General features: G+C 39.5%; 3 protein-coding genes across 4 annotated transcripts in view; 1 reads left to right on the top strand and 2 right to left on the bottom strand.

The window, feature by feature from the left end:
* The window catches only part of tspan15 (tetraspanin 15), a 45,164-nt gene extending 42,605 nt beyond the window's left edge, over nucleotides 1–2,559 (bottom strand). Inside the window, exon 1 of one of the 2 annotated variants that reach the window (XM_021580984.3) lies at nucleotides 2,245–2,559. In XM_021580984.3, coding sequence (XP_021436659.2) covers nucleotides 2,245–2,328 — 84 coding nt within the window. In that variant the 5' untranslated portion in view covers nucleotides 2,329–2,559. Of the gene's footprint in view, nucleotides 1–2,143 lie in introns of both variants that reach the window. The other variant, XM_090217255.1, reaches the window with a different exon arrangement.
* On the top strand, nucleotides 1,489–10,705 carry tacr2 (tachykinin receptor 2). The gene is made up of 5 exons (XM_090217256.1): nucleotides 1,489–1,565; nucleotides 7,392–7,586; nucleotides 7,782–7,932; nucleotides 8,197–8,393; nucleotides 8,593–10,705. The coding sequence occupies exons 2-5, from the start codon at nucleotides 7,396–7,398 to the stop codon at nucleotides 8,789–8,791; spliced, it is 738 nt and encodes a 245-aa protein (XP_090073382.1). The 5' UTR covers nucleotides 1,489–1,565; nucleotides 7,392–7,395; the 3' UTR covers nucleotides 8,792–10,705.
* The window catches only part of hk1 (hexokinase 1), a 41,726-nt gene continuing 38,102 nt past the window's right edge, over nucleotides 9,134–12,757 (bottom strand). Inside the window, exons 16-18 of the mRNA XM_021580980.3 lie at nucleotides 12,539–12,694; nucleotides 12,201–12,434; nucleotides 9,134–11,924 (exon numbers count right to left, since the gene is read on the bottom strand). Of these exons, the coding sequence (XP_021436655.2) occupies nucleotides 11,774–11,924; nucleotides 12,201–12,434; nucleotides 12,539–12,694 (541 nt within the window). The 3' untranslated portion in view covers nucleotides 9,134–11,773. The remainder of the gene's footprint in view (nucleotides 11,925–12,200; nucleotides 12,435–12,538; nucleotides 12,695–12,757) is intronic.

Below are 12,757 nucleotides of genomic sequence, written 5' to 3'. Positions count from 1 at the left end.
ATGCGCCCCTCCGGTGACGTGCTCCAACCAACCACTGTCAGTCATACACTGTATATGCGCTCAGGCAAATTGGATCATGCTGTAGGCAGCATAGAGAAGAGAGAAAAAAACATGTTTAGAACTGATAATTGATCACATGGAGCAAGAATGAATGCAATACATTAATTATTGAATGTTATGGACACAGCTTTGCAGAACCAAAACATACACAGCCTCTAATCAACAAACTCGAATTCCAGAACAAATAATTTGGCGTGCTGCAGTTCGCAAACGATATTGTGCTTCACCCTCATGGCAGTCAATTGATGCATTCCGCCAAGAGTCGTTCACAATCTAATCCGGTTGCGGCCACACCTAGAGGTTGTTTCAAATTTAGGCTACCAAGAATTCATCTTATTTGTATACCCATAAATCAACAAATGGTCATACATTTTTACAAGCCTCAGTCCAGCTGACAGCTCCAACAAGCCTGTTATGGTGAACGACAAATGAATGAGAGTTTTGTAGAATCAAGGCTATTTTGAGTTTTCAGTTCGTCGTTTGCCTGTAGTGCCTACGTGCTCTGGGCATTACTGATTCAAATGAACAAAATAAGCTGAAAGTTGTTATTTTGACTGAACGAGTCAGTAAAAAGTGCTGAACTTCCCATCACTATTACTATTATACGTACAATAGAAAAACATTCCTAATACGGAGTTGCACCCCCTTTCACCTTCAGAACAGCCTCAACTCTTCAGGGCATGGACTCAACAAGGTGTCAAAAGCGTTCCACAGGGATGCTGCCCATGTTGACTCCAATGCTGCCCACAGTTGCATCAAGTTGACTGAAAGTCCTTTGGGTAGTGGTCCATTGTTGATACACATGGGAAACTGTTGAGTGTGAAAAACCCAGCAGCGTTGAAGTTCTTGACACACTCAAACCGGTGCGCCTGGCACCTATTACCGTAGCCCATTCAAAAGGCACTTACATTTTTTTCTCTGAATGGCACACATACACAATCCATGTCTCAAGGATTGAAAATCATTCTGTGACCTATCTCCTCCCCTTTTTTTACACTGATTGAAGTGGATTTAACAGGTGACATCATTAAGGGCTCATATCTTTCATCTGGGCTGCATTCCAAACACTTAACAGACAAACCCTCTCCCCTCAGGTTAAGTGGACACTTCTGATGACATCTGATGAGTTTACACTTGCAGGGCAAGGGAGGAGGAATTCATTTAAAAATGAACTGGCCTTATCTGGACATTAGTCACTAGACAATTATGTTTTCAGCCACCGGTAGGTAGCTTGTGGGTGCTTTACATCTGCTACAGTCAATGACTGCATGTCTACTTATTAACTATATACATTATTAATATACACCTACTGTATGATAGCAAGCAGACATCACAAATTGAATTATGGGGCATTTCAGGCCCTGAAGTGAAAATAATTGTACACTCCAAACTCCATTAAAAACGAGGGCTGAGGGGCTTACATCGCAAACTTCCCTTGCTTGGCTAATCATTTGGACTAACGACAAATATGGCCGCAGGGATTCCCACAAGGGCATAAGGAGAGGGTAAGTGAATGAGGGTGTGTCTTATGAGTTTGATACGAAGCCCTTGTCAGTTTAAGGAACACCTGTTCTTTCCAAATGGTTTTGTACAGTGTGTATGTTTTACCTGAGAAACTTCGTCACATACACTTATCTAAAGTAGGTTTACAGACTATCATTGGGTGTACAAAATAAGTTGACATCACAATAGAACAGTTAAACAGTAACAGTTGCACAAAAATAACTATAAAGTTATATCCACACCCCTGCCCACAATGGGGTCGTATTTGTTGGGTCCTCTCACACGTCGTTTAATTATCCAGACATGACATTTATTAGCACTTATACTGTCAGATGCCCTTCCAAGCCACACACTGTAAAATGTGAATTCCATCGGACTCAGGAGTGAGCCACCAGCAAAAACGTAAACAATGTAGCAAATACGTACCCATGCCTATCAAACCACCACCAGCCCCAAATACACCATCTATAGGCTACACGATCTGGCAACTGTCGATTCTATAGAACGTATCAAAAATCCTAATAGGCTACACTATTTACGCATTACCCTTTTGTCACAAACACCAGAAAGGGATAATTACCGGAATGCGCGAGTCTGTTCATCCGCCGTGTGTTATTTGCATCGAGTCTGCCTTGGTTATCTATTTGGCGATACGGGGATATTAAAGCATAGGCTACTCACCCAGAAGATAGTGGCATATACAATGACGGTAAACTTCAGAAAAACGTAGGAGAACCTCTCGCAATATCTAACATCATTGGACATGTTTGATCCTGAACGATGGACTTCCTGTTTCTCGTCCCCCACACTTTGAACTCTGTACCGCGTCGCCTCGTGCTGTCTGATCAGTTATTTGACTGAATAGATAGACGCCCCAATTAGGACACTGCGAGGAATGAATGGCGCATTTATGCCACTGTGGCTTCTGGTTTTGGTAGGCTTGCTTACTTCATAAGTTACATTTTTAGCGTTTCCTGATTGTTCCTCTATTTCAGTAAGGCAATCAATTCAGTTTTATTTTGGTTTCACTGTTGGAAGAAATTCAATGCATAAATCAAATGCACATATACAGGCATAATGAGTTATAGCCTACGTATTTATTTGGACAGTGAAGCTAAAACTGTACATTTGTCTCCATATTCCAGCATTTTGGATTTGAGAAATTGTTTTATATGAGGCAACAGTACAGAATGTCACCTTTTTTTTATTTGAGTGTATTTTCATACATGTTTTACCATTTAGAAATGAAAGCATCCACATTAAAACAAGGTACATTCAAAAAGCAATCGTAGGCTACACCATGAACAAATCTGACATTACAGACCAAACATATTTACTGGTAATATTTTATAATTAATGTATATGGACATGTAGGGTACACTGTATACAACACCTGGTTTTGATATAGGCCTATACCAATGTTATTCTTGCTTCCCTTGTTTTCTTGTTTACCCTATATTTTGAGGAATAGACAATCATTGATGTGGTTATTTGTAAGATTGTCTATAGGGTACTCTCAAATGTGGTAGGGTAGGCCATGTAAAATGTAGCAACATTAGATTCTATTATGAATTTTGAAATCAAAACATAAAACTTCATGCACAAAGGTACTGCCTTTTTTTCAATATTATGTCAGCAGAGTTACGTTTCAAAGACAAACATTTTTTTTCACAATGTGGCTAAACAATATCTACGGAATTTTGATTGATTTTAGCCCAGGTACTCTGAAAGATGTCTTTACTGAACCAATGGAACATTTCAACAATTCTAACCTTATGTTTTGCCTGTCTGCAGATTCATTACAAATCTATTTTGATTAATTTGGCTTGCTGGTATTTGTCTCAGGTGGGGAGAGTACCTGGATGGTACCCAGACAGTGGATTTAATATTGTTGATTTTAGACAGTAAGTTGAAAGAAGCATTCATTCAACCTTTTCTTGCCACATACTGTATGATGTTGTTTTCTTGTGGTAGGCCACTTGAAATAGAATGGCACATATCTGGTATGTTGAGCCTGAATCATTGGGGAGTGGTTGCCTGTGTGATGGACTCTGAACCTTTCTACATATCTCTCTCTCTCTCTCTCTCTCTCTCTCATATCCCCCTCTCCCTCTCCCTCTCCCTCTCTCCCTCTCTCTCTTTCTCTCTCTCTCTCTATCTATCTATCTATCTATCTATCTATAGATATATATATATAGAATCATCATCACCCTAAAGCTGCACCACATCCTTTTTGTATTCAATTCGATATCTTAATGAGTAAAGAAAATACAGCTGTATTGTAGACATTGCTCTGCATGCAGATATCATGTTCAGCTTTTGAAAACAACTGGGCCATAGTACTAATTCTCACACTTTTATATTCTAATATCAATCAATGCTACACTAATGCAATAAATCACTAAGTGTCCAATTTGCAATGGACAAGTTGGTACATCAATAGTGCAATATTAGCCCATGGGCGTGTTGATATTTGGTCGCATGGCATCATTGTGGTTAAACCTCTTGACCCCTATCAGCTATATGGAGCCATTTTCCTGAAAGAGCCCATTGTAGACTGATGCAATTTCTCCATCCTCTATATAAAACACTTAAGCAATAAGGCCCAAGGGAGTGTGGTATATGACCAATATAAATTATAAACTGGGTCATTCGAGCCCTGAATACTGATTGGCTGACAGCTGTGGTATACTGTATCAGACCATACACCACAGGTATGACAAAACATGTATTTTTACTTCTCCAATTACATTGGTAGCCACTTTATGATAGCAACAAGGCACCGCTGGTGGTTTGTGGTATATTGCCAATTTACCATGGCTAAGGGCAGTTCTTATGCATGATGCAACTCCCTTGGCCGTCGTATGTTGGACATATACCACACCCCCTCGGGCCTTAGTGATTAACTAACTCACTAACTCATATCCAGGGTTGTCACAGGAAGGATAAGATCATCAAGGATGTCAGCCACCTGAGCCACGGCCTGTTCACCCACCTAGAAGGTGCATCAAAGATGGGACCATAAGAATGAGAAACAACTTCCATCTCCAGCCCATCAGACTGTTAAACAATCATCAGTACCCTGCCCTGGTCAATTTAATAATGTTTACATACTGTTTCACCCACTTTATATGTATATACTGTATTCTAGTCATGGCTCATCCTATATAATACATATTTTTTTTTTAAACAAATGGTGTATTTAAAAAAAAAAAAGTATTGCTAGGTATTGCAGCACTGTTGGAGATAGCAACACAAGCATTTCACTGCACCTGTGATAACATATGCAAATCTATGTAGAGACCAATACATTTTGATTTGTACATTTCATCTGTTAGAGTTACTAGTTGCCCATCCAAAATTGTAATAAGTAAGGAAACTTTGGATTACCCAAACTCAGTAAGGTAACCTGATTAATTTCACTTACTTTTGGATGACTAACCCCTTAAGAGGCATTATTATTTTTTTTTTTAACCTTTTTTAACTAGGCAAGTCAGATATGAACAAATTCTTATTTACAATGAAGGCCTACCCTGGCCAAACGACGCTGGGCCAATTGCGCCATGGGACTCTCAATCACGTCCGGTTGTGATACATCCTGGAATTGAACCGCGGTCTGTAGTGACATCTCTAGCAGTGAGATGCAGTGCTTTAGACCGCTGACACACTCGGGAGCCCAGAAGAAGACACAAAGGAGTGTGGTCAGACTCACTCTGGTGGAACAAACTTAAACTTGTGCCTTTTTTTAATGGTGAATTGAATATCATTGAGAAAATAGAAAGGTGTCATTAATGTATTTTTTTCAGCAAACATAATTTCTAAATTTACAAGTAATCCAAGAATGAATCATCTAGTTTTTCTAAACTATTAGTAATCTGTTTACAATGATTTTTTTTCCTGGCAATGTAGTAGATTAGTTGCTGTTTTTTGTAATCATATTACATGTAACTGATAACATGTAATCAGTTACTCCACAAACCTGCTCTTATGTGTGTGCCTGCTTTGCTTCATTGTGTTCTGCAGGTTTCTGGAAGTCCGCTGCATGCGGCCATATTTGCTATTTGTTATTGACACCACTTCTAAAATCAGATGTTATTGTTGAAAGTGTGCACCTGTACTTTCGCAGATGTTATATCATACTGAAATCTCAAACCCTACACTTTAGTAGGCTCTTGCGCACATTTCAAAACCGTAGCACTCCAACCACTGCTAGCAGCTCAGTTTTACGCACGCGCCACTGGCAAGGCTCCAGAGGTTGGATGGAGCCCACTTCAGCCGGGGCTACCGTTACTCAGAAGATAGCTGGAGAGGGTCCTCTGATTTAACAAAATCTTAATGCTTCTGAAATGGGTAGTTTTTGTTCAAGGAGAGGACAATGTGCTCGAGGATGACATCTGAACTAATTATTAATTGTCCAATGCTGTTTCCAAAATTATTTTGTGCAATTTGAGGTAGAGATGGATACAACTTCGAAACCGCTCAACCTCTCAACAACCATATATTTTCAGGATTATGGAAACGAGACGATCATCAATCGTTTTGAACAGCCGGATTGGCAAGTGGCACTGTGGGCAATTGCTTATTCACTGATAGTGATTGTGTCTGTCACAGGAAATGTCACTGTAATTTGGATAATTTTGGCGCACAAAAGAATGAGGACAGTGACTAACTATTTTATAGTAAATCTTGCATTCTCAGACGTTTCGATGGCTACTTTTAACACTGTCTTCAATTTTGTTTATGCTATACACAACGACTGGTACTTCGGGTTGGGATATTGTAGGTTTCAGAACTTCTATCCCATCACAGCCATGTTTTCAAGCATTTACTCTATGGCAGCTATTGCGGTTGACAGGTAAGAACATACAACTAGCCTTCTTCCTATTATGTGATATAGCCTGCATACTCTAGTCTGTAGAGAACACACAATTGTTCAGGGACATCAAAAGTAAAAATGTTCACTCAAACCATGGGGAATTTCTTTAAATATAGCTTACTAGGCACTGTACATCCTAATGGTGCAATAGATTGTAATTCTTATATTATTGAATTCGCTTACAACGTATTTTTTAATGTATCCCTTCAAAAGGTTTTTGTCTGGGTGTGTGACAGACATGCACTGTGAAGTCTGTCAGTTTCTGTGCGGGTAAAAGAGCGCGCTAGCGTTCCTAAATCCACCTATTCTGTTGATATAAGGACATTTCGTATATTATTCTGTATATCCCTATGGAGCTATAGAATAGAGCCCTTAGCCTACTGTTTATCTGTGAAGCGTTACGGGTTCCGCGATAGTAATGTAAAGGTAATTTACGATCGAGCCAACATATGCAGCGTTTACGGTGAATGCAGTCTCCGCTAAAGCGGGAACATTGCCTTTTCAATTTCAATCACGCTGTAAAGCTGAACTTCTGCGATGCGGATTTAATAGAGCCCTAGTTACATTCCCATTTAATCTATGAACCTTTCTACATCTCTCTCTCAGCGTGTGTGTTTCGATGATATGCATGCTATTCAATGAGATATTCCATTTTAACAACTGGATAACTCTGCCTGCTGCACCACATCCTTTTTGTATTAAATTCGATATATCCGCTGTATTGTAGACATTGCTGTTTTCAAAGCTCTGATGAACAAAAGTTACTCGTATATTACAGAATGATTATCGGCAAAGTGCACTACTATTTACTTATCATGACCGTGAGATTGTGATGAGTGAGCATCACCATGGTTTTCAGAACATTTCAGTCTTCAGCACTCTAAGCAGCCAATGACATGTACTGTTATACATCTCTGTCTGTATCTGATTTTTGCTTGTTTCTCTTCCACAGATACATGGCCATAATTTACCCTTTGAAACCAAGGTTGTCCTCCACATCCACCAAGATTGTGATTGGCCTCATCTGGGCGGTGGCATTCTCCCTGGCTTTCCCCCAGTGCTACTACTCTGTCACCCAGCATTATCCACCACGGACCATCTGCATGGTCAACTGGCCTGATGACTATGGTGGGAAACACCATCTCACGTGAGACACCCACAATACCTTTTCCAGTAGTGTGTCTGTCTAGATGTAGTTGCTATAATGACAACATAGATCAAAGTGTCTTCTTTTTTTCATGGTTAGAAATGAATGTTATGTCATGTTCGAAGCCCAAGCACACATTATCACATCATTCTGTCTGGAATACTTGAGTCTGAACAATGTCCTACTGTCTCACAGATACCAGATAGCTATGATCATACTGATCTACCTGCTCCCCCTGCTGGTGATGTTGATCACCTACAGCCTTATTGGTCAGACACTGTGGGGCAGTGAGATACCAGGGGAAGCCTCAGATCACTACCAGAATCAGATCCAGGCCAAACGCAAGGTCAGCTATGTCATATTAATGCAAAGCCTTGACTGAACAGTTTATAAGAACCTGCTTTTTTAATGTGTATCTCTATTTACTGAAAGCATTGTGTCCAGTGTTCCACCAGTATGGCCATTACAAATACATACCAAAAACAAACGCTTCATATGCTTGAGCTGCACTAAAGCAAGTGCTTAGACCCAGGTCTGGTGCATATAGTTGCCATGGCATCAGAGATGCTCGGCTGTCTCAGTGAGTTGTGATGTTTTGTGCTCCATGTAGGTGGTGAAAATGATGATAGTGGTGGTGATGACCTTCGCCCTGTGCTGGCTGCCCTACCACATCTACTTCATCCTGGGCAGCTTCAACAAGGAAATCTACATGCAAACGTATATCCAGCAGGTATACCTGGCCATCTTCTGGCTGGCCATGAGCTCCACCATATACAACCCCATCATCTACTGCTGCCTCAACCAAAGGTAAACCCAGAGGGACATCACTAAACTCATATTGTGGCAGTTGCATGATATTATTGATTCAACAACCTACAACCCACCTTTTTAGGTTGAACTTTATTAATGAAGCAATAAAGCAATAGTTAATTTCGGAATGTTTATCAATGTAAGCTGGCTAACTTGGTGACCTTGCTGATATTCCCTTTGGCATCTCTTTTTCTAGATTCCGCTCGGGGTTCCGTCACGCTTTCAGCTGGTTACCCTTCATAAAGGTGTCAGAGGAAGACAAGATGGAATTGCAGCACACACAGACCTTCAGGATGACACGCAGCTATCGCACTGAGAACACCAAGGGCACTGTGGTCCGCCATAACTCCACCCAACATGATGACCACACCACAGTCAAGCTCATGAAATGCTAAGGACACGAGGACATGCTCAAGCTCATGATGACAGTTGCTAGGAGAGGTCAAGTGAAACAAATCATGTTATGATTGTGTACAGTCACTCAGTCACGCCAAATACCTCACAGATGACTGTTAATCCAGGAGGAGAATGGGTTCCAGGAGAATGGGAAGGAGAACTCCCATGGCATTAGCACCAGGCCTTATATGTTGCTGTGTTTAGGTAGTGATATTATTTGTGTTGTTTTAGCATAATATTGGTATATGTTGTGTGTTACCTGGCTTTGTAGACCAGATTGTGAAACATGCAAGTGAACCCACTTGTAAATATTTGCTGAAATATAAAGTAACTGATAAGAGACTGATAAATTAACACACTTTATTAATAGTACACAAATTCTATGTGATATTTAAACTACACAGATTATTTTTCAGCTCACCTCTGAAATATGTTACCACTGTAGTCCTAGTTCTCTAGTAGAATATATTGCAATCTTTTCTACAGTAATAGAACTGTTACCAAAATCCATACACAACGGAACTTGACTTGTAATAGGCAACCTTTTAATAGTTTTGTGGCAAGGGGATTAAAAGAGTTAAAAAGAGTTGAAAGAGTTAAAGTACCATTCAAAAGTTGATACACCTACTCATTCAAGGGGTTTCCTTTATTTTTACTATTTTCTACATTGTAGAATAATAGTTAAGACATCACAACTATGAAATAACACACATGGAATCATGTAGTAACCAAAAAAGTGGTACAATATATATTTTATATTTGAGATTCTTCAAAGTAGTCACCCTTTGCCTTGATGACAGCTTTGAACACTTGGCATTCTCTCAATGCTAGAATGAGTAGGTGTGTCCAAACCTTTGACTAGTACTGTATATGGGATAGCTGTAGTGTCCCATAGTGCACATGTTGGCAGCTATGGTGTAAAATGTGGAAAATAATCTTTAACAAGTGTTTGCCAGTGCAAGATGGTCCAATTAAAATAGTATTGGAGTACAATAGCCGTATACATTATTCAATGGTTCTCTGAAATCAGAAAAAAGACTATCAACACATTGTTTAGAACACGAAAACAGTCAAAAACAAATCATGTGAATTTAAAAAGGATAATGTAATGTGCGGTAACTGTTGCCTTTGTTAAATATCACAGTGCATATTTCATTTTTGTTTTGTGCCCTAGACTACTCTTTTTCATGTTGTGACTTGTGATGTGCTCAAAAAATGAAATTGTCAAAGTTATATCTCACTACATTTTTTTGCTACCTATGGTGTCACATGATGTAGGTCATGCTTATTGTAATATTGTTGTATTTTGTAAAGTTGATATTGATATAGTGTAGCATAGAAAAGTCACTCCACTGAGGAATTGATACATTTAAAGTATTGTAAAATGTTACGCTGTGCATTATTGTAATATGCTGGTGCTGGCTACTTTGGAAATTCATTACGGCTATGTTGATAACAGTGTAGACAACTCAGGTCGGATGACTTTCCATCTCAAGATAATTGCATAATGCCAGTGTATTTCATAAATTACTTTATGAGGGCAAGTTCCTGTTAAAGTTATTTCTTCATAAAACATTGTGTTCATGTGCAGAATGTTATTTTAACATTACCATAACTGAAATGAAAAACATATGTAGCTTTGCATGACTGTGCAGACATACAGTATTGTAGGTGAAATGATTTCACAAAATAACATACAATCTTGCTGCTAACATAGCGTCTTTGTCCAGGGGCTTAACTGTTTAATTTATACTATATTATTAATGTACTGTACTATCACTGGAACATTTCATGAACAAAACCTCAGAATGGAAGTGGACCTTTATTGAAAAGCTATTTACAATAGGTCTTTATCTGATGACTAACAACTTTATATTTGGTTGCACATCAAAATAAATGTAATTGAATCCCAATGCATCCTTTTTACCAGTTTTGTGTATCTCTGATTGTACAAAATAATTGTATTCTAGGTTTCTGACACTAAATAAGATAAGCATTTATTCTATAATCTTATAGCAATTTTTTTTCTTACAGTAAGGTTGAACATTCAACTGCAGTATACAAACATATGCTCACACACATCTTGCTCCATTCATTCTGTTATAAATGTCTTCTTTTGTACATTGTGCACTGCTGGAATTCAAGTCATTATCTTATTCACAAAAGCCAGTTATATTGATACAGTTGCTTTAGATATCTGATTTTCAGCAGGCTCTGATTGAATCTGGCCCTTAACATGACTCAGCCTGAGGTTTCACAAAGACTGCCAAAGCAATGCATTGAGAAAGCATCCTACAGCGTGGCTGCATTTACTTTTGAATGAGCTTGTGAGCAGCCTGCCCTTGAGCAATGAAAAGATACTCAAAGGTCAAGGAAGAATGGTTCATTCATAACAACCCTAGAAATTCTATCAAGCAAATACAAAAAAGGGTGACATTTGATATCTTTGAAACACTTAAAGAAGAATGCCAAGTTAAAAATAAAAACCAGATTTCACAAGATACCTTCTAACCTTGCAATGATTCTCCCTTACAACTCATTATGTCAAAACATCCACCCAATACAAAAATCAAATAAATAACATTTACATTTATATACCTGAGCAAGGTATACAGGTACAACATTCAAAGCCGAAAGATTTCCTATTATACATATACCCAAATGCCCAAAGCAGTGTTATAACACAAATAAGATGAAATCAAACAAAGAGCCCAGTTCCTTGCATACGGAATAGCAGATCAACACAAAGACCAAACGGCTGGTAATAGCAGGTGAAGAAGTGAAATTGTTTAAAGCATGTAAATGTTCTGTCATTGGTGCCCTTGAGATCTGCCCACCACAGACGAACAATGGTTGGTTTCTGAAGCAGAGTGGTTAAGTGGAAAATACTGTAAGTGTTCTTGCTAGAGTGGTATGCTACTATAAGGAGAGAAAGAAGAGGAGGAGGAAGAGGAGTGGAGAGGGGGTTAAGCCAAACACACTCAGCTCTTCTGCTCCTTCTGCTCACGCATGCGACAGCCCACAGCAGTGATGAGGGCTGCACCCTTGCCACTCCCGTCCTCAGAGAGAAGGAAGTTGACGTTGCACTTAGGGGCCAACTCTTTCACTGTCTGATGCATGATCCCTGAGAAGCTGTGAAGGGATAGAAAAAGACATGGATAGTTTCACTTACACACTTGACTTTGTTCATGCTATTGTTACACTGAAAATGTAAATCAATGAAGCCATTCAGATGTAGGACTTGATCAAAGAGAATAGATATTTTATTTTATAACTGCAATAAACTACACAACCATTCCTGGCCCATACTCAACATTCATCATAACGTCATTGTCAACTTGAAACACACAGTTAATGACTGTGATATATGTCATTTCAACCAATTGCAATCACATCATTACTACTCACTGTGGATGTAGCTTGTAGAGTGTTCCGTCCACCCCAACGGTGATGTCCATTTGGTTCAGCCCACGGTTCTCTCGGATTTTGTCGACAACGGCAGCCATTCCGGCTCCACAGAGCTGAGCCGCCCGGCGGGACACTGTACCACACACCTCCTTGACGATGATACTGTCATCACATGTGCTGTCCAGACCTAGCTGCTGCAGGATGGACCTCACCTGCAGTAGCGCCAACCGGTCACTGAGGGTAAGAGGACATTTTGTTGAGGCCATTGCACAACAAAAGGAAGTTATGATGACTCAGTCAGTTACCATTTCAATCGCAGATTCAAAATGTCTACCAACCTTTCAATCTGGGAGAGGAACTTAGTTTCGAAAATGCCTCTGGTCTTCAGAGTCTCTGATATCTGCCCTCTGAAGAGAAAGCCACGCTTCGTCAAGTCGATCAGGATGTTTCGCACAATCTCTCCGAGATACATACCGCTGCACATCTTCTCATACCTGAGATGAAAAAGAACCACGATCATTTAGGTATATGTAATAACTAATAACGACACTATTCCA

Source organism: Oncorhynchus mykiss, chromosome 23 (assembly GCF_057628025.1).
Source record: "Oncorhynchus mykiss isolate SJ-2025 chromosome 23, ASM5762802v1, whole genome shotgun sequence".
In the NCBI taxonomy this organism is placed as follows: domain Eukaryota; kingdom Metazoa; phylum Chordata; class Actinopteri; order Salmoniformes; family Salmonidae; genus Oncorhynchus; species Oncorhynchus mykiss.
The sequence above is the reverse complement of the archived record's forward strand: the minus strand, read 5'-3'. Positions and strand labels throughout refer to the sequence as shown.